General features: G+C 38.9%; 3 protein-coding genes across 3 annotated transcripts; 1 reads left to right on the top strand and 2 right to left on the bottom strand.

The window, feature by feature from the left end:
• Nucleotides 1-230: 230 nt before the first annotated feature.
• Nucleotides 231-2,757, bottom strand: LOC144712748 (uncharacterized). The gene is made up of 5 exons (XM_078587084.1): nt 2,148-2,757; nt 928-1,630; nt 772-842; nt 633-695; nt 231-549 (listed from the first exon to the last, which is right to left on the bottom strand). Exons 1-5 carry the CDS (start codon nt 2,596-2,598, stop codon nt 533-535), a joined length of 1,305 nt encoding a protein of 434 aa, XP_078443210.1. The 5' UTR covers nt 2,599-2,757; the 3' UTR covers nt 231-532.
• Nucleotides 2,758-3,558: 801 nt separating this feature from the next.
• Nucleotides 3,559-4,869, top strand: LOC144700233 (L-type lectin-domain containing receptor kinase VIII.2-like). Its single transcript, XM_078571700.1, has one exon. The coding sequence runs from the start codon at nt 3,801-3,803 to the stop codon at nt 4,725-4,727; it is 927 nt and encodes a 308-aa protein (XP_078427826.1). The 5' UTR covers nt 3,559-3,800; the 3' UTR covers nt 4,728-4,869.
• A 199-nt stretch (nt 4,870-5,068) lies between these two features.
• LOC144700226 (tubulin beta-2 chain) lies at nt 5,069-7,363 on the bottom strand. The gene is made up of 3 exons (XM_078571687.1): nt 6,878-7,363; nt 5,996-6,265; nt 5,069-5,917 (listed from the first exon to the last, which is right to left on the bottom strand). Exons 1-3 carry the CDS (start codon nt 7,269-7,271, stop codon nt 5,244-5,246), a joined length of 1,338 nt encoding a protein of 445 aa, XP_078427813.1. The 5' UTR covers nt 7,272-7,363; the 3' UTR covers nt 5,069-5,243.
• Nucleotides 7,364-21,377: the final 14,014 nt, after the last annotated feature.

The raw sequence follows: 21,377 nt of genomic DNA, 5'->3' as shown, positions 1-21,377 counted from the left end.
TAATAATGAGAAGAAAAAGAAGAATTAGTAGAAGAGGAAGAAAAAGTAAGAATCATAAGAGGAAGAGGATAATTAATTAAAAGGTATTCATCTACTAATAAGAATAACTAATAAAAAGTATTCAAACTGGTTATTTTCAGTGGTCAATAAAAAAGTTCCAACTTTTTAATTTCTGGTTTTTTTTAATTTGGCGTGTGGAAAATGAAGAGATCGAACGATACAAACAAGCGAGCAACCCAATCAGAACAATTATGAATTAAAAATAAAACCGTAGTAGCAGTCACTTAATGTTGTGTAAATCCTAAAGAGCCTAGGTTATGACTTTCCTGGAGTTTGAGTTAGAGCGAGTTAGTGGGAGTGAACCTTTTTGTCAGTAGACTTTCCAGAAAATAAAAATAACCAGGCTTCCTTCAGGCAAGTAGACAAACCATTTCATTCCTTGACTTCGAGGATAATTAAGCCGAGTTCTTCGATTTATTTACACCCTGTGAGAGCACCGCGCGCCAAATAAATGAGGAATTGTCAAGGTAACTCATCTTCTTTGCTTAGCTGCACACAAGATCCAACGAGTAGAATCAGACGGCTAAGAAATCCGCTAACGAAGAATGTAAGGGATAGATTAATGCACTTACCCGGGCTTAATACTTTGACGCATTTCGTCATAGTTCTCACCGAGGCCGTTGCTTCCGCATCAGCTGTCCCCAATTAGATCAAAAAAGATGGCGAATGAGGAAGAAATAGCTTAAGTGGCCTTTACTGTGAGGCACATACCTCGAATATCCATGCCAGGCAAGGCGGCACCGGCTAAGTCCCAACCCGAATCTTGCTCCGCCGACCCGCATCTGTTAATCTCCAAGAATCAAATTTTCATGAAGAAATCATCGCAGATAATTAAACTTCTTCGGAAAATCAAATAATGAAATTTACCCGGAAATGGTCGGATGACAGGCCCCCGAGAAATCATCGCAGTCAAGATCAATGTTGACCATAAGATCAGCGAGGTTGAAGTCCATGTCAAAATCGGAGAGATCAAGCTCGAAGAGCTCCTTCGCTCCGCTTTCAGATAGATTTGAAAAAGTCTCGGTGATCGATTGACTGGCGGAGGTTGTCAACGCGCCTGTATCGTCGAAGTCTAGCCTGCCTTTGACGCGACCTCTTCTGCACATTGTCTGTGGACTTGACTTCATCGGTGATGTTATGCAGACGCTCTTCTCCACGGATATGTAGCCTGTGCCTTTGAAAGGACTGACTACGATGGTTTTGGAAGATATGACGGAACACTTGGTAGGGGTTTGCTGGAGGGGAGTGCTGGAATTGGAAATATTGGTGGGTGAGAGATGAACTAGTGAGGCCATCTTCTCCGACTGTGGAAGAGTGTTGATTGAAGTTGATGATGGATTGTGAGAGATGGTTAGAGGGCTAGTGGTGGCAACAAGATCTTGTGCAGATGAAGCTTTGTTTAGGGAATCTGTTTCCCGTTTGGCCGCTGGCAAGCCTTCGCGTAGTTTCTTCAATGCTGTAGATCCTTGTACGCTGTTTTTCCTCTTATTGCTGCTTGGAAGATTGGTTGGTAGACTGGGTTTAAGACTTGATATAGATGTAGAGAGGGTATTCACTTGCGCGACGGGACCTAAGAATCAACGGAGAATGTTATAAGAAAATATAGAACAAGTTCCAGGATCAAACTATGCGCGAAACGTGCATGAAAAAGAAGGGAAAATAAGTCAAATACGGAAGAGTTCATTGACAAGGTAATTTTTTGTAGAAATCATAATTAAATCATAATAGTTGCACAAACACACCTTGCCAATAAAAACTTTGAAGAAAAACAGATATGCCCAGATTAATAATAAGACGGATTACAGATCACGATAACTTAAAAGAGAGAATTAGACCGCAGCGTTCCGTGCATTGATCCATCAATATTTCCGAATATTCTAAAATCCGTGGCACCAAAAATCCGTCTGTCTCTCGTGGCTCGATTCGAAGATAACAGAATCGATTCATGCTAATGTCTCATTAAAAAATAATAGCCGAGGCTTCGCGACGATCAGCACACCGCATTCTACGTTAAAATAAGAACTGGAGGACGAAAAACGAAGCGAAATTATTTTTCTTTATCACCACCAAGCCAACGACTCATATACCTGGCGGAGATCTATCCGAAGGGGCGGCGTGACTTGATTGAACAGGGACGTTAGCGGGAGTAGTCGGCGAAACTGGAGATACCGCCAGCGAAGGAAGGGGAGGAGATTCAGGCGATAGAATTCCCTTGGCTGCCGAATGATAAGCATCCATGGCGGCGTTGATTCCCCGTAAAACAGCCTCAACCCGCTGTTTCTCCAGATCAACAACAAGTCTCTGCTCCTTGAGAGTGACATATTCATCAAGAATGTCTGCCAAGCTGAGAAGGCCCCTCGGCGGCTCTCTTGCCTTGGTTTTCGCGAACAGATCGGCCGCATCGGCTTGGAAAGCGGCGAGAGTAGAAGAGTAGTTGTTCTCGGCGAGGTACCTGTGAACGATGAACGCGATCTGGACGGGAGTCACCTTCCCCTTGCCGAGGCTCGTCTTCTTCGGAGGGCTCGGCTGCTTCCCCATCCCCGGACTTCGTCTGTACGGGAAACTCAAATCTGAACGACGACTCCGCGGTTTAAATACCCCTGATTTTGGCGGGACGCCAGGGCGGGAGATACTGTTCGGGGATCGATCCGTCTTCGATCTGGTCGATTCGTGATGGAATCGGCGGGGCCCATGGATCGATCGGATTGCACGACCGGTGGGCCCCACTGATCGGATATAACGGAAGTCCGACCCCTTAATAGCCTCTTACATTTTATTATTTTGCATAAGAGAATAGGGAACATTTTGTTCTGGTCTAAGTTCGGTTAGACTGGACCAAACCGAGATCGTCTGTCTGTTTTTCTAGGGCAGACTGAACTCTTGGTCCAGCTTTGGTTATGGAGTCAGATCAACTTTAGCTCTCAATTTCCATCAAAACTACCACATCAACCTTTTCATTTTGACTTTGACACCAACTAGTCAACCAGACCGGACCAAGACCGGACTAATCATTCAGGAAACCAAGCTTCGGGTCCAGGTTTAGGTTTTAGCTAAATCCGAGACTTTGACCAGACAACGACGTTGCATAAAAGATATACATCAAAATCCCAGTGAATTATTATCCGTGAAATAGAAAGGAGGAGAAAATATAATAAACCACTGATCGGACGGTCAGGGTTGCGATCCTAGGATCCGAGCAGCGTTGTCAGGGGTGGCCACGCTGGAAACCCAGGAAAACGACAAAAAGGACCACCCCGAAACCGCCGAACGTAATAAACACGGGTCACGCCTTGGCTACAGGCGCCCAAATTTGCACAAAACCCCTCCCCCAAACCGCAAAATCCCCAAGCATCCATCCAACAGACAGAACCCACACAGCCTCAACCCCAATTTCCCTCCAGACAAGGTCGAAAAAGCAACTTTTCCTTTTACACGGGGGCGAAGCGTAAAATTACATCGTTTAACCGGGTGACAGTATCACCACAGCTTTTGACTCCTGCCCGAAGCTCCGGCCTTCGAACGGTCAGCCGGTAGTAAATGCTCGGCGTCGCTTCCTCTGCAACCCCATCCCCCTCCCTGCTCGCCACGCCCCAGATCTCTCCCCCCTGAACCCTAACCCTAAATTCTGTAGTCCCACGGGCCGCCCATCTCCCCAATAACCAAAACCCCTCCCCGTTCACCATGAACCGGCATCGCTAGATTCGTCGTCTTCGTTTATCTTCGAAGAAGAAGAAGAAGCAATGGGCAGTAATCTAATCTACGTCTTGGTGATTTTGGGGCTTTGCCGGTGGGCAGCAGGCTTGGTGGAAGACGCGTCCTTCTCCTTCTCCTTTCAGGACTTCAAGGAAGCCCCCGGGGCGGAGCCGGGGATAACCCTCTTCGGAGACGCGGCGGTCGTCAACGGGAGCGTGAGACTGAGCAGAGGGCGAGTCATGTACAGGCGGCGCCTGGCCTTCGGGAGGAAGCCAAGCTTCTCCTCCCACTTCTGCTTCTCCATCTCCCCAAAGAAGGGCCACGGCCTCGTCTTCCTCATGGCTCCGACCAGTATTTCCTTGGAGGAGGGGCCGACCGCGGGCGTGTTCGCGGTGGAGTTCGCCGGGGATCGCGTCGGGGTTAGCCTGGGCGCGGGCGGCGCCGCCGTCGTGGCGGAGCTGTCCGAGCACGGGGTGGCGCTCGGCGGCCGCGAGAAGGTCCACGGCTGGGTAGACTACGGGGGGGACTCGCGGGTTCTGAGAGTGGGCTTGGGCCAGGGGCGGTCGCCGGGCCCGCTGGTCTCGCACCCGGTGGACCTGTCGGGGCTGATCTGGAAGAACTCCATGGCCGTGGGCTTCGCCGCCTCGAGCGGGAACTCGACCCAGACCGCCGCTCTCTACGCCTGGGACTTCTCCCTCAAGCACGCCGCGGCCTATCTGATGCACTCCGAGCCGCTCGACCCGCGGCCCATCCTGAACCCGCCGGCTCGGCCCGGCGACCATCTCCGGCGAGACTATCTCCCCGCCGTGCTCGTCGGGCTCGCCTTCGGCGCCTTCTGCGGCGCCCTGGTCATCGTCCTCCTCCTCTCCGTCTGGATCACCTGCTTCTACCGCCGAGCGCTCCGCCCCGCCGAGTACTCCGTCCACCCTTTCGACTGCGACAACGAGAAGATCCCTCCCCCCGCCAAGCCCTGACTGAAAACTCCCTCCGACCTCGCCGTTTCTTCCATTTTCCTCTTTTTCTTTTCTCATCTCGTTACCATTCACCTGTTCGGACTTGAACCAAACTTTTGAAAGTGTATAGAAGGACCATGATTTTAAGTCATTGGGTGAGTGACATTTCATGTGCGACCGGATATGTTTGTTAGATGGGTACTGCAGTGCAAGTTTAAGAGATTGTCCTCTGCTTTTAGGATGAACTAGAGAAGTTCGACTGAAGAAACCAGATGAAGGGATTAATTAATATAGCGCACTGGAGTATGAAGGGTTAGTTAGATGGGTACTGCAGTGACGATGAGAACTAGATAAGCTCGATCAAAGACAACAGATGAAGGGGTTGATCATGATGGCGTACTGGAGAACGAAGATCACGCTTAAGTAGGTTTCAGGGAGATGGGTACTGCATTAACGATGACGAACTAGATAAGTTCGATCGAAGAAAACAGACGAAGGGGTTGACTATGATGGCGTACTGGAGGGTCAGAAGTTCGATTAGGCAGCTTCGGCATCCTCTTCTTCCTCGAAGTCTTCCTCGTCGTCGGCGGTGGCGTCCTGATACTGCTGATACTCGGCAACCAAGTCGTTCATGTTGCTCTCCGCCTCGGTGAACTCCATCTCGTCCATGCCCTCGCCGGTGTACCAGTGCAAGAAAGCCTTGCGCCTGAACATGGCCGTGAACTGCTCGCTGACGCGGTGGAACATCTCCTGAATAGAGGTCGAATTGCCGATGAAGGTGGCGGCCATCTTCAGCCCCGTCGGAGGAATATCACACACCGTAGACTTCACGTTGTTGGGAATCCATTCAACGAAGTAGGAAGAATTCTTGTTCTGAACGTTGAGCATCTGTTCGTCCACTTCCTTGGTGCTCATCTTCCCTCTGAACATGGCGGAAGCGGTGAGGTAGCGCCCGTGACGGGGGTCGGCCGCGCACATCATGTTCTTCGCATCCCACATTTGCTGGGTCAGCTCTGGCACGGTCAGCGCCCGGTACTGCTGGGACCCGCGTGACGTCAGCGGGGCGAAGCCCACCATGAAGAAGTGCAGTCTTGGGAAGGGGATAAGGTTCACGGCCAGCTTCCTGAGGTCCGAGTTCAGCTGACCGGGAAACCGGAGGCAGCAGGTCACCCCCGACATTGTTGCCGAGATCAAGTGGTTCAGGTCGCCGACTGCATTCCAATGTTAAAAAACATTAGCAAAATGTAAGATTTGGCTGATATTTGCGAAGATTGGGCCGTGAATTTTACAGTTTGGAGTGGAGAGCTTGAGGGTTCTGAAGCAGATGTCGTAGAGAGCTTCGTTGTCAAGAACCATGCACTCGTCTGCGTTTTCGACCAGCTGATGAACGGATAAGGTGGCGTTGTACGGTTCCACGACAGTGTCTGAAACCTTGGGAGATGGAAAGACGGAGAACGTGAGCATCATCCTGTCTGGATACTCCTCCCTGATCTTTGAGATAAGCAGCGTGCCCATGCCGGACCCCGTCCCGCCACCTAGCGAGTGGCAGACTTGAAAACCTGAATATTCCGACAGAGTGAAACCATCAGCAAACCCAATAAAATATGATCCAAGAATCGCAAAGTTGATCGTAATTCCTTGCAGAAAAATTAAAAACAGCTGATGGGGAGTGACTAGGATGTTGAATATAATCGACAAATGGACAAGATGACAAATAGTTTTTTTTTTGAAAGAAACAGAGATAATCTTAAAATAGTGAAGTCTGCTTTGAGGTACCAGGGTAATCTTAAAATAATGGTTGTACTCATTCGCAAAAGGATCCTAGTTAAAGCATAAGCCAAAAATTCTAGCAAACGAAGTGACGAATTTACGGCAATCGTTTATTTTAAATGTGACGAATGTCAGAAACAGAAATAGAATATTAACCCTAAAGTACGTCACAATAATAATAAATGAAAGTGATAGCCAAACGGATTTAACAGTGACTAAATTGATTCGAAAAGATCAAGGAAACTAATACGACGTAAAACCACAGCCAGAGATCCACCCTCTGAAATGGAGATCAATTCCAATCAAAATTAGGACAGCATCCGACCAAACTCCGAATGCCGTAAGTCAGAATCGAGGCTACAGGTAATAACCCTAGAGAAAGAACGCGAGAGAGAGCTTACCCTGGAGACAATCACAGTTCTCGGCCTCTTTGCGGACGACATCGAGAACGGAATCGATGAGCTCGGCGCCCTCGGTGTAGTGACCCTTGGCCCAGTTGTTGCCGGCCCCAGACTGCCCAAAAACGAAGTTGTCCGGGTGGAAGATCTGGCCGTACGGGCCCGACCGGACGCTGTCCATGGTGCCGGGCTCCAGATCCATGAGCACCGCTCTCGGAACAAACCGTCCACAACTAGCTTCATTGTAGTACACATTCACTCGTTCAAGCTGCAACTCGCTGTCGCCTGCGTACCTTCCGGAGGCGTCGATGCCATGCTCGGCGCAGACAACTTCCCAGAACTTGGCCCCGATCTGGTTACCGCACTGGCCGCCCTGAATGTGAAGGATCTCGCGCATGTTTGCAGATTTCTCGTTGCGGATCACTCCGGTAGAACGGCTCGAGGAAGAGGACGACTGCTGATTAGGGCAAGCCGGATAAGATCAGGAGCTCCGAAGTGGGCCAGAAATAGGAGGGATCTTCACGAAATTCAAAATATTTCGAATCTCGAAATTTGGACGGCCAGGATGAAAGCGGAGAGAAATGGGCGGGAAAAACTAAGGACGATTAGTTCTTTGATTTTCAAGGATTATATCATATGACTACCGTCTTCCGTCCAAACATGTTATATTACTCTTTTGAATGCCCTTTGCAATTAATTTAGCCATACTTTCAAGAAGAGTTTGTGGTCATCATGGTTTCTTAAACGTATAGTGTTTGCATAACTCTTCTGTACTAAACAGACCATGAGTGAGGTGATCACAATTTTAAACGTTAAATAACTCTTCTAAACTAATCAGAGCATGATTCAAGTGATCACAATTTTAGGCATCACAATTTTCTGCGTTGATGAAGTTCAGTAGAATCTCCTTATAAGTTGACTTTAAATTTATTTCTAGAAATGTTATTTTTTCGTCAATTTTTTATTGTCAAACTCATATTATGCCTCGTAGACAAACCCATAGATTTATAAAAGGCTTTATCAACAAACACAATGTTAATGTAATTATTCATGTCACCTTACTGTCAGAGCATATATTCCTTAGTAAGATTCCAGCATAGCTTTCTCTATCTCAAATACTGTGACAATCTGTGGTTTTTAATTTTCCCAATCTGTGGTTTAGACATGGGATTTTACCCAAAATAAACTCATTTAAGGGTACAATTAAAATATGACTAAGGTGCCATACAATTCGTCGGGACTTGGGAAGAATAAATTGATTTACATACCAAAAGTGAGTAGTATCATCCATGTACTCCATGGAGTGTGCTTTGAAATCAACCTTGACGAATATCCTTCCTTAAAGGTGACAGGTATGTGAAAACCATTCATCTATCAACGATTCAGATAAGGGTGTGTGAGGTTTTCTCTTTCTCTGAAACTGAAAAAATTATGGATTTTGATAGTTTCACCCACGAGAGTATATTGTTGATGACCACTTGTGTATAGTATCATTAACGACAAGAGGTGTACGGATCATGCTTTGTACAAATAAATCCATTTGCAATTTCCACAATGATTTAACTCAAAGGTGGAATCCATACACACTCATATTTATTGGATAAACCAACAGTTTTAATCATATAGTCAAAGTCTGAAGCATCAACTTTCCCAACTTTATTGAAAATTAAATTCAAAACATACATGTCAAAAGTCCTAGGACAATAAAATAAGATAAAGCAAATAGTTTAAGCTTCTGGAGAGATATTTTCATGCAATAATCTACTCAAACAACGTCAAACCATAAATTACATACATTGAGATCACCATACATTTTGTGTCCTCGACTATATCACATTCATTTTCCCTAGTAACTCCACTTTGAGATGTATCATCAATTTATATTTTAAGAAATAATTTCATTCTTACTTAAAAACCACGTGTAGGGAGTAAAAATTCCATAAACGAAAGGGATTCAACCAAATAATAATAAGTTTTTGGGGATGTGAGATATTTATTGATATCTGAAAGACCAAAGGAAGCTTCGTCTACATGAAATGGGATGGAACCATATGGCCTCCAAGTGGATCACACTTTTATGGCTCATTTAAGTTCATTGAAAGAAGGTATACTTATTATTATCCATGAGTGATTTTTGAAATGGAATCAAAGCATATGGCAATAACTACTGAATTATAATAAAATCACAATGTGGTAACATACATTAAACATATGTTATTGTCATTCTTATTTATAGGGTATTCAAGAATGCGATGGAAAATATCAAGATGTAATAACACTATCTTCTCCCACTCATACAATGACTGAATTCCCAATTCAACACTTTGTTCATTAATCTTATGAATTATACATTTTCATTTGCGTTAAAATAATCACATACGCGTGTGATCAAGCTTACTCTGATTAAATCTATTTCACGGTAAACTTTGGTATTTGTATGGAATGCAGTGACATTTTATTTATGGATAATATAATTTTTAAGTCAAAATATTTTGTACTAATTAAAGTATCTTCAAGCCTAGACACAAAGTGTTATCTGACTTTCAAAAATGAAATCCAAGAGAACAAAATGTGTCGCATGTTAACTCAATGATTGGTGTGGGTATTCACGATAGAGTCTCAGACATATCATATGGATTTTGTTAACAATGTTAATACAACATGTGGTTTAATAATGAGAGAAAAATTCAACATAGGATGGTCCAACTTTGAAACATGATATCTGATAGTCCACAAGGAGCTTCAGGCCAAAGATATGATGGCAGATTCATCTTTCTCCTTTATCCATATATTTCATTGTATGTCTAATTAGACTCCAATATCGGGGCTGAAATCATCCTGAATTTGCTCCTGCATTGGTAGGCTTAGTGAGGTCAATGCAATGCAATCCATGGAAGAGGTAGAAGAAATATTGGGGTTTCATGCCTATGTTTGGATGTTGATTGTCCAAGAAAATTTATCATAATTTTCCACTTAAATAATCTATAATAAATAAACTGCAAGTTTGCACAGTACGACATGTATTTAATTTTGGATTTTTTCTCAATCTTGGAAATGATTTCAAAGGTGAAAAATACTATTAGTTATTTTTATGAATTGACTATAGTTTAATTTTTTTATATGTTTTATTTTGAAAATAAATTGATGAAAATTTATTTATTTGTAATTATTTTATTTACTGCTATAAATGATAAATATAATGAGAAATATAAAAAATTAATCCCCAGTCTTGAAGGGCTACCTAGTGGTCCACTAACCATGCTACCCATACAAGTGCCGGCAAGGCAAATGAAGGAAAAAAAACCCTAGTCTTGAACAGCTAAATGGTAGAATTTTGGCAATTTTAGATAAAGAAACTAAAGATAAAGAGAGTTTTTGATTGGTCCAAACTAGGGGTTCAAAATTGATGATTTAAAGATCACTAACTAGTTCATGTGTAAGGTCCGTATGGACTTAATCAACAAATTTGTTATCTTACCGGTAGTAATTAGTAAGGGTCGATCCCACAGGGAGCTAGGTAGCCAATTAGGATGAATTTCAATATGAATTTCAATATGAATTTTATAAGTCTCTTTGATAAGGTTTTTATTTGTTAAAAGGGCTTCTTTTTACAGAAAAACACGCACACTATTTTTACTAGGTATGGAAAATTTTCTGTAAAGAGCCAAGACAGAGAATGATTTTAAAGATTTTTTTGGAATTTTTTATCGCCTCCAAAGAGAGATAAAAAATTCTGATCTTAATAAGATTGTAATTCGCTTATCTGGTTCAAAGTTGTTGAATTGGATGAGAGAAAGTTGTCCGGATCGTTACCGAACTGAGTTCACTCAGTTCGTGAACGATTCCCAACAATTTGAGTGAAGGAAGAAATGGACGCACAGGCTTTGGGTGCTCTGCTGATTGTGTGGGCGGAAGTGCCCACTTGTGCGCTGGGCTTCGCCGCTCCACCGCTGGTTGCGCCAGCGGAGGTGCTCTCACGTGCATTAGACCAAAACAACAATATCTGAAGTTCTAGAAGTCATTTTGACATGTATGAGTAGGTGTTGGAAAGCTTAGGACCTTGGCTATTGATAACATGAAAATTAATATACTTAATTACTGAATTATACATTCTATTTATGTGTTTTAATGGTCATATTTTCATGTTATCATGATAAAATACATTGAAATCAGTTAACATGTCGTTTTTCTATTATTTCATATTTTTTATCATTTTTTACATGGAATTTGACATTGTTTCAGTGAAGAAATATTTTTACATGATTTTATTTGCTTGGTTTAAGGTCAGTAAATCATCTTCTGATTTTTCTGAAATTTTCCCATATTTTTATGATTTTTTCTGACCATTATTTAGGCAAGAAATGATTTTTATTTAATTAAATAATATATTGATTATTTATTTTGCATTTTAAATGCATTTAAAATGAATATCCACGTCATTCGCCCGAAATTCGGGCAAATGAAGGGATATATTAATTAAATAAGAAAGGAGAGAAGAGAGGAGAGAGATAGGAAAAGTCAAATAGAGTGATTAAAAGAGAGAGAGAAAAGCGGAAGAGAGAGGAGAGAGAGTAGAGCGGCTAGAGAGGAGAGAGAAAAAAAGATATTTAATAGGAGGAGAGAGATTTGAAAAGTCAGAAAGAGCGGCCAGAGAGGAGAGAGAAAACAAAGGCGGAAGAGAGAGAAGATAGAAAAGTCAGGAAAAGCACTATTTTGTCCTTTTCTGTTTTCTTAAAAAGCAGCAAAAAAAGTGCGGCCGACGCGGACAACGAGGGTGCACGTGTCCCGAAACACGGAAAGCGAGAAAATCAAGCCCAGCCAATAGGAAATTCCAATTTTTTAGAGAAAATAAAAGAGATCCAACGGCCCACATTTGATCTCACTAAAACTGCGATATCTTGAGATCTACAACTCCGATTGGGCTGAAATTTTGAGGGCAGGTTCGTCTTTTCCTCCTCTACAATCTGGACGGTTGGATCTTTAAATAGAGGTCAGAAAAAAGGCGAAATTCACTTTTTGGAGGCTCTCCCCAAGCAATTGGCCAGGAAGGACACAGGAGGCATTCTGGAAGTCGTCAGATCTGGATCTCTTTATCAAATTTGTAAGTTTCTGAATTGTATTTGATCATCTTCTAGAACGATTCGAAAACGCCTTGGCATGGGCGAAATGTACATGCCCTAGATTCATGTTTTGAATGCATCAGCACTTCTTTTTGATTTGGATTCGAGATCTGACTTTTGATAATTAATTCTTAATCATTTTAGGACATTTCTGCTTCATTACATTTTTAATTTAGGGTCGAAATTGGGGCTTTCCCCAATTTCTTCACTTTCTCTCTCTAGGTTGATTTGATTTGTTTCTCTCTCTAGATTTCGGTTTTTATTGTTTAGGAATTTAATTTAATATATAAAAAACCCAAAAATAAAATTTGAACCGAAAATTCATCCATTTTGAACTCCAATTCAAAAATCACTTTCTTGATTATTAATTTCCCAATTTTAATTCTGAAAATTATTATAAATTTTATTAAATTGGGAAATTAATAATTTATATTTTAATTGAATTAAATATTGCAAAATTCAAAATTACTTGACTGGATTCATAAAAATTGTTTGAAAATTCTGAATTGTTGCCTCCTTGCGGATCGACCCCTTGCTTGCTCTATATTCTTATTTAGTAATTAAGGGAATTATAAATTTATTGCATAAGTCTAAAAAGCGCAACGACCACGTAATTTTACGTGATTTTTCGGCTTATCAGCTATCTGCCAAAGACCCAAGAAGCTTAGGAAAATATTGGGAGGAGGTAGAAAGAGAAGAAGAGAGAACCTTTTTTGTCCCACCCAAGGGGCCCAAGGTGATTTCTTCAGCTTCCTACCAACTGGCTTCAAGATCCAGGACGCTTCCAGAAAACTCCTTGCACCTTCAGGATGAAGGTAGACCCAAGAAAAAACTCAATAGATGGAGAAAGCGGAACAAAACAGTACTAAATTCTTGGATGCCCTCAAGGAGGGTGAGGGGGCCCTTTTATAGGGTTACATGTGTTTTTTTCAGTCATTCTTGGTGGCTCGATCATGGATGAACTTCCAGGGTTGAGTTCTTGAGGCCTAAATCTAGGTGATCAGACCCCAACCAATCAGATTCTTTCCCTCCAGGTTAAATTTGGAGGGGAAAGAACAAGTTGGTTAGAGTTAGTTACAAATCATCCCTAGCCCTTGGATTTGAGCTGGAATGGATGGATGGATGGGTTCCACCTCATGAATCCTGGACTGGATCCCAACCCTGTGCTCTCCAAAAAATAAATGCCAGCTGGAGTCCTCAGGTGTCTTGAACATCTTCAAAGCCTTCAAAAACCTTCTAGAAGGTTTTCTTCAAGCTCCTTCACATCAAGCTTATTAGTCAAGTCAACTCCATTGACTATCATGCATTTTTTTCTTCAAAGCTCCTTCTGATCTGAAAACTTTCCCAAGCCTCAAGACTCATGTCTTGAACTCCTTATAAAAATTCTTAATTTTATGACCACCAGAGGTCAACCTTTGACCTAACAAAGTCAACATACGAGGGAAATTGTTAGATCCACGTCCCACTTGACTCATTGAGTCTGGTGGAGTTTAGAAATATTCCTGGAAACCTCTAAAAATAAATTCTAAACTATGTAAATGGTTAAATATATGTCAGAGCATTGTTGAAAACCTCAACTGAGTATTAAAAAATTATATTTTTAATCATTGGAAAATGTTTATGCCCTGAACTGATTATTATGTAAAATGAGAGTTTTCTGGCAATGTTGAACTAAATTTCAGGAGATTTATGATGAAGAATGCATGCTAATGATTACCCTTATTTGAACTTATCAGTATCTAAAGAGATAAAGAGAGGGACTATAGTGAGAGAAAGTGATCAAAATAATGAGACACGAAGAAAGTAAGGAAATGGTGTAGGAGATGATAGGAATGGAACTTGAAGCTGGAAAATGGTTGAGTTTTTTTGAAGAAATTTAGGGGAATAAATCTAGATATGGATGAAGGTTGAGAGAGATGAAAAGATGGTTTCAAAGGGATAAATAAGGGTAAAACATGCAGTTTGAGAAAATTTAGAATGGCGAGAGAAATAGACAGGAAAAAAGATGAAAATGTTGATATGAATTCCCAAAATTTTTAATATTATCTCCTGATACCTCAATGCATCATCTGAATTCTGGATCCTTATGTTCTTCAACGCAAAAAATTTAAGAGATTGAAATAAAAAATTTAAAAAATTACATAAAGCATGCTTAAGAATCAGTCTGGTTGGTCAACTTCTAGATCACATCTATAATGAGGGAAAAATAGAAGGAAAAAGAGTATTTATACATAAGGGTTATTTACTATAATACCCATGTGGTTTTTGTATTATTCCTTCTCAATGTTTGTGTGTCCTTTTCTCATTTGTTGAGGGCTTCTATTTTTAATTCAAACTGCCTTTTTTTCAGATGAATAATTCGGATGATTTAATGGCCAATCTGTGGACTCAAATCCTCTGATTTCTCCTTAAAATCTACATAAACCCAAAACTACCCTAAGATGTCCTCTTGTCCAATGACTTGATTTTCCCCAAGTGCACAGTACATTCACCATTTAATTCTTGTAATACCTTGCACTTATAGGACTGGAAATTTTCTTATTAGTACTCATTCTGGTTGATTTCATAGACGTCAAGCATGGTTGGTTGATGGGACTAATACATTATGTATAATAGAGGTGGTAAAAATAAAAAAAATTGGCACAAAAAAATAATTTCACAAGATATGAATTGAGAGAAATGGGGTAATCGTAGGTGAAAATTATTCTGGATCACTTTCTACCAATTATGAGATAAAGTAATAAGAAGACACCAGAAGGGTGTGGAGAGAAATCAGGTGGATTAGATATGCATGTGTCCACCTAAACCTAATGGTGAATAACAATAAACCTTCACAAGGACCACCAATTATTTTTAAATTAAAAATCATATAACCTTGAGAAAAAATATTTTCCTACCAAAGCCAGATTATAGCTGGAATGATTTTTCTTGATTTCAGGACCTCCATTCTTTTTTAAAATAAAGGGCGAGCCATATATGTCTAATTAAAACCACATTTAGTCCACAAACAAACATAACTATGTTTGCCAATTTTACAATCATAATGATAAAATCATTTCATGCTTTTCCTTTTTGGGTTTCTAGTTTTTTCACCTATTGATTTTCCATGCTTTTTACAAAAAATTAGATGACAAGGATATGATATCATGAAGGAAAATTGAGAGTTAAAAAATCAAGAATACTAAGATAAAAATAGTTCATAGATGATACCTGTAAAGTATAGGTAAACATAAGGATAGTAGTTGTAGGATCAAAATCAAGGATGTCAATTAAAAAAATTATAACATGCATTTCAAGAAATTAATAACTATGTACTTAGGATTTCAAGTGGTGCAAATCTCTACTCCAAGACAAAATTTTACAATATGAATGATCACGACACACGAGTTGAATTTGCTTTAGGTTCTGTGATGAGTTCGTTCACTCATCACTCATCTTCAGGACATATGATGAACCAGAAAGGAGGGTTAAATATTTTCTTTTATAAGCATAGAGTGAGTAAAGGTCGAATCCATAGGGAGCGAGTATCAAATAAGAAAAATTGATCTTTAATTTCTATTTTTTTTATTCTAATAATTAAATGAAATTCAAAGAAAGAAAACTAGGAAAAATTAATCCAAAATAATTATAGGAAGGTCAGATGATGTTATTCCTATTAACCTAATTTATTCAGATTCTATAGAATGATTTTGATAATTTCAATATAATTATTTTATAGTAGAAAAATGTAAATCAATTCTAATTTTAAATACTGTCGCTGCTGCTTTGGGAGTGCTGGGTTATGGTAGACAAAGATTGACGTGAGTGGAGTGGAGTGGATGAAAGAGATGACGTGTTGATTGCGATGTAGATGATGGCAGACACGCACCAATGAGAGGAGGAGCGGGGACGAGTGATCACAATTTTGCCATTGTTGGTGCGATGTTGATGGGTGCAGATAAAAAATGACAAGTGGCAGAGTTGAATATGCTGTGCATAATAGTGGAAACCTTGACTACATATCATGATAATCTAGGAAAAGGGACAAAGATATGATTTAGAAAAAGACAGATCACACTAACCTTGTCGTCATGTGCCCAACAGGCAGAGTGATGCCTTTTCATTATGTGCCTTGATCTGAACATCAATCCTTCAAACCTTCGCTCTTGGAATACAAGAATGGACCCAAATGAGATTTGAATGAGCAGATCACTCCGTTAATCATAACTAGGAACAAAATTGAAGGGTGTCTTTTTAAAAATGATGGGGTTTCTATTTATAAATGCGATGGGCGGATGGATAGAGGAGCTAAATGTGGCACTAGCCTCAAAATTTCAGCCTGAAACTCTGCTAGATCATTAGATATCATCGTTTCAATTTGGGGCAATCTGAGCCATCCAATTATCTCTTCTCAGATTTTATCTCCTTCGAATTGTATGGCATATTGCTAATGTGGCACAAACTTCTAGGAGTGAAACAGGTCAATTAACTAATTAAAAATATTTTTATAATTCAAAATTAAATTTTTTGACATATAAAATTATAATCTTTATGAATTTAACTTCATCAAATTCCATAAAATACTAGAAACTATTTCAATAAATATAAATAAATTTTTTTTGAGCTTTAAAATGATTTATTCATGAAATTAATGTTAGAAAACTATGTTAAATACTATAAAATTAAGACGAATTGGAATGTCATCGTAAAAGTCAAATAAACCATTTTAAACATTAATAACATGTATTTATGATGATTTCAATGAAAATAAACAGATACAATGCATGGAGTTATTATCAAAAGTAAGGATGATATATATGGCTGTCAATATAGTACTTTTAAACTTTGAATTTCATGTATGTTCCTCAACCCATTGGATTGCGTTGCCATTTGTAAGTTAACTGCATGTTGATCATCACCGTCTATAACATCTATAAACATTTTTGATCTACTACAAGAGTTTAACTTCTATGTGGACACTTATACTTTTCAAGGGCATTATTAATATTCATCTTAATGTAGGATCAGAATGAATGGAACAAAATTAATAATCATGCATCAAAAAGTGATGTATTAAGATTTGCACTCTAATTATCCCCAATATTATGGGCATTATTGTCAATCCATAAAAATGAAAATTAGAATACATACATTTGAAGATGAATAATTGTAAACAGAGTGATGAATTTCCTTTTCATGAACTAGAAATGTTTGGAGCAGGAGGAGAGGCTTCAAGTTGATTATGGTCATAGGAATAACCAGAAATATTTTCCTGTTCAATAATATAAGGCTAAAAATAGCAAATAAACTGTGGTTCCAGCTCCTATTAACTAAAAAAAGAAAAAAAAAACTTGAAAGGAAAAATACTTTATGTTACTTAATATGATTTTCTCCTATTATCTAGAAAGAAATACAAAACACGATGGGAGGTAGGAAAAACTTAATAAACTAGAAAGAACTTGAAGTAGGAAAGTAAAATTAAAACTAATAAAATTAAGGTTACTTAATATGATATATATGTATTAGTTGCTCAACGCTCATATGAAAAAAGTTATACTTTATGTTTGGTTTCATGATATTCTTTCATGAAATTAAGGAGTAGATATTTGATGAAAAGCTATATTGATAATCACAAAACCAATCTTAAATAACGGCATATAAGGCCCATAAAATGATCATCAAACCATGTGAAATTTTAGTCCTTCCTACTGGCATGGGTTTGAGAAATGTGAAACAACTAGATAGCATGCCACTCATGTAAAATATTTGATTTACTAAGGAACCCTGAATTGGTCTTGAGGCCAAAACTTTTTTAAGGTGAACGAGCCTTGTTCAAGGAAGCAAACATTTAAAAATTCCGATCTAGGTGTCCCCCTTTCTTCCTTCTCATTTTTCTCCGTTAACCAAGAAGATTTTCTTCATGGTGAGAAGATCTATAAGAGCTTCAAAAAAATTTGGAGAAGAAGAGGTGGAGATTGAAGGCCACCTTGATTGTGTAGATACGTAAAGAGACCAAACATGTGAATGGCTTCAAAACAATCTCTGAGGAGCAAGTCAAGAGTGCAACAAGTTTCTGACAAGGTACGCCATATTTTTTCTATTAAAGCTCTATGTGGAATTGATTTCAACATCCTTTGCATAGAAAATAAATTTTAAGCCTTCAATCAAATCAACGTAGGCCAACATACTTATCCACATGAAACCATCATTCTACAATGAAAATGAAACTCTGGTGAAAATTATGGGTCTTCTTGTCTTTTATTTCATTCTTAACATATCCTAGCATATATAAAAGTCACTGAAAAATTTTAGTGAAATATGGAACAAAAAATGTTTAAAGTTATCCATAATAAGGTGGTGACATAGTATTGTCACGAAACATCACTGATCTTTCATGTATGTTGTGTCACATATACCTAACTCCCCAACCAATGTGCATTCTTAATGAGGCAAGTGATAACACACAAATTATTGCGTTATTTATGTGAAACACATATATTCTAGGTATTAGAATGATTATAAATGTGTGTTATCAATCTTTAAATTATTAAATTTATTTTAAGAGTGATATTATGATATTTTTGGGTTTAATGGTATTTTAAAGGATTTTCCCAAAATCATATTCTTGAAGAAATTAATTTTATGATTCAGAATATATTTTTATGATTTCTTTGACATCATATTCATGGGTATATTAATTTTCTAAGTCAAAGTATATATATTTATTATATTTTTATGACTCAGTTTTATTTTAATATGATTTATTAATGCAATTTTGCCTTAAAATTGTTGCCACTCGATTTGATCTAATGGCGACAAATCAAAGCATCGGCAATGATTAGCTGCCTTAATCATGGCAAAAAGGTCCAATTATGACATTAAAAATTGTGAGGATAATGCTTCAACCATTGGATAATATTTTTTTATTTTTTTATTTTTATGGGAGACGTGGACCAATAAAAGATGTGATTTAAATTGCAATAAATGCAATTCACATACCAAGGAAAAATGTTAAAAAAATTCAGGCCAAAAAGTAAAAAATTGCTGCAATACATGTGGCATGCATGTGTACCACTACAATTTACTAAAGAAAGAGAAGAGAGAGAATGATGATGAGTGGTGCACAAAAATGCACGCCACATCAGACCGCCGTTGTAGAATATTCTTTTTTTTAGGCGTGGATGATGTGTCTACATGTCATTATCTAAAAAAGACGAGGAGAAGATATAGTGGACTCGCCGCCATGTCACAATGAATTTTCTTCTATGGTTTGACATGTTGTGTTCTCAGACTTGGCATTCATGAAAGACAAGGGATCTGATTTAATCATTAAATGAATGTTTATTAAATATATAACTGCCCAAAAAAAAAAGGAGAAAGTGTCCGCGTTGATAACGAGGAGAGATGAACAATGGATGTCCAAGATTGTGCCAACTTCAAAGTTTGATATCTGCCAATCCAAAAGGACGATTGGGCTGAAATTTTTAGGGATGCTTTGTCTTCCACCCATCAAATAGAGGTGTGGATCATTACCAAAATAATCATTAAACTTTATTCTTACTTATGTGGGCTGATAGAAATCTAGTAAGTTTTTTGAGATCCATGAAGCTTGTTCTTGGTGTCTTGGGTGTGTGGAAAGAGGTAACAGAGAAAATGTGGGAGGTTACTTTCACCTGGAAGGCGACGACATCCCGATGAAACATAAGGATCTACAGTAAGTATCCTCACCTAACATTGGTTCTTCTCGATATTATCTTTAGTCTTAGAACAATTTCATTGTCTCCTCCCAATAATATGACGTTTAACTTTCTGAGTCAAAATAAGATTTTTCTGGAATTTCTTGATATTAAATTCGTAAAGACCTGATTTTTTTGAATAAAAAAATATTCATTTATATTTTTTGAGTTTTTGATTTTAATAAATATGAAATTTAGAAATCATTTTTAGAACCTTTTGAAACGTCATCACGTGTTGCCATTCGATGAATCAAACGGCGATGAATCATACCTTACAGTGATGACCGATGACATCTAATCATTTGACTACGCCCTTATGGCATCGCGAAACACGATGCCATAAGGACTTTCAACTAATTTTTTTTTAAAATTTGGCGCAAGGTGATGTGGATGAATAAAAAAGAGAGCTTTTTTGCAATAAATGCACATGTGGACTGAGGCAGAAAATGTAAAAAATAACATTTTCTTCTTTTTCTTTGGATAATCAACATGGACAGTGGACGACGTGTTTGTACATTATTAAATATCATAACTAATTAAGGCTTATGATATTTAATAAGCCACTTGTACAAGTGGTACCACGTGTACACGTGGCGCGCACATGTACATGTCCATACCCAAAAAGCTGACATGGCATGTGCTGATGCAACGCCACATCAGCCATGGGCAAGTACCTTATTAAATATCATAATAAATAAACAAATATTATTTTCTTGTATTTTTTCGATTGTAGGTACACTTGGCACCTCCGAAAAGCACAAGTGCATAAAACGAGAAGACAGAATTTTAAGCAATTTGACAGTTTAATTGAAAAAGAGGAAGCCTCAGAGATGATTATGCAAAGAGTGAAAAAATCGAGGGCAAGGATTGTTCCAACTTCAAACAGCGATATCTTACAATCTACACGTCTGATTGAGATGAAATTTTCAGCTCAGCTTCGTCTCCTCCTAATCTTTCCATCCATACCCTCCTATCTATAAATAGAGGTCTGGATCACTGTGACCTTCATCTTGAGCTTGCTTCCTACTTGTATTGGCTAATTAAGATACTGAGCTTTGAGATCCATCATGTGTGTTCTTGGTGTCTTGGGTTTGTGGGAAGAAGCATTAGATAAAAGGGGGAGCTTACCAGCACTCGCAAATTGCCGTGATCCTGGCGGAACATAAGGATCCAAGGTAAGTGTCTTCACCTTATGTTGCTCTTTTCCCGACATTGTTGTTAGCTTAAGTAAAGTTTAATATCATCTTTTCACTGTCATTCCACTTCCTTACATATCCATTATCTCATCTCGTGCTCTACCATCACTATCATATCATTCACATTTTCTACCTTATTTGCGTAATGCTTCGCATAATCATACTTTTATTCTTTTATCTTTGCTCATTTTAATTTTGAGTTATAAAATTTTAAGACCTTTTACTCGATATCACTATCTCGCTTATTATATTCTCGTGTTTATATTTTCTCGTATCATAATCAATATAGTAAGAAAATCAAATCCTTGATCATCGTTCCCTGTGGCGACGATCTGTACTCATTACTGGCTAATTATTCCTAAGTATGTGTAGATATATTTTTATTGAATAATCTCAGTTACGGGTGAATAATTGAAACCTTAAATTTGAGATTATCAGTCCTCTCATTAGCATCACTTCATCCTCACTCTTT

Source organism: Wolffia australiana, chromosome 1 (genome assembly GCF_029677425.1).
Source record: "Wolffia australiana isolate 7733 chromosome 1, ASM2967742v1".
NCBI lineage: Eukaryota > Viridiplantae > Streptophyta > Magnoliopsida > Alismatales > Araceae > Wolffia > Wolffia australiana.
The sequence above is the reverse complement of the archived record's forward strand: the minus strand, read 5'-3'. Positions and strand labels throughout refer to the sequence as shown.

What these genes read in the sequence shown, in the direction of transcription:
- LOC144700233 (XM_078571700.1), top strand. Translation starts at nt 3,801, where the DNA reads ATGGGCAGTAATCTAATCTACGTCTTGGTGATTTTGGGGCTTTGCCGG.
- LOC144712748 (XM_078587084.1), bottom strand. Translation starts at nt 2,598, where the DNA reads ATGGGGAAGCAGCCGAGCCCTCCGAAGAAGACGAGCCTCGGCAAGGGG. An exon ending in TTCGGATAGATCTCCGCCAG is followed by an intron (nt 1,631 to 2,147) that starts GTATATGAGTCG and finishes GTTGATTCTTAG; the next exon opens with GTCCCGTCGCGCAAGTGAAT. An exon ending in TGTCATCCGACCATTTCCGG is followed by an intron (nt 843 to 927) that starts GTAAATTTCATT and finishes GGAGATTAACAG; the next exon opens with ATGCGGGTCGGCGGAGCAAG.
- LOC144700226 (XM_078571687.1), bottom strand. Translation starts at nt 7,271, where the DNA reads ATGCGCGAGATCCTTCACATTCAGGGCGGCCAGTGCGGTAACCAGATC. An exon ending in GAACTGTGATTGTCTCCAGG is followed by an intron (nt 6,266 to 6,877) that starts GTAAGCTCTCTC and finishes CGGAATATTCAG; the next exon opens with GTTTTCAAGTCTGCCACTCG. An exon ending in CAAGCTCTCCACTCCAAACT is followed by an intron (nt 5,918 to 5,995) that starts GTAAAATTCACG and finishes ATTGGAATGCAG; the next exon opens with TCGGCGACCTGAACCACTTG.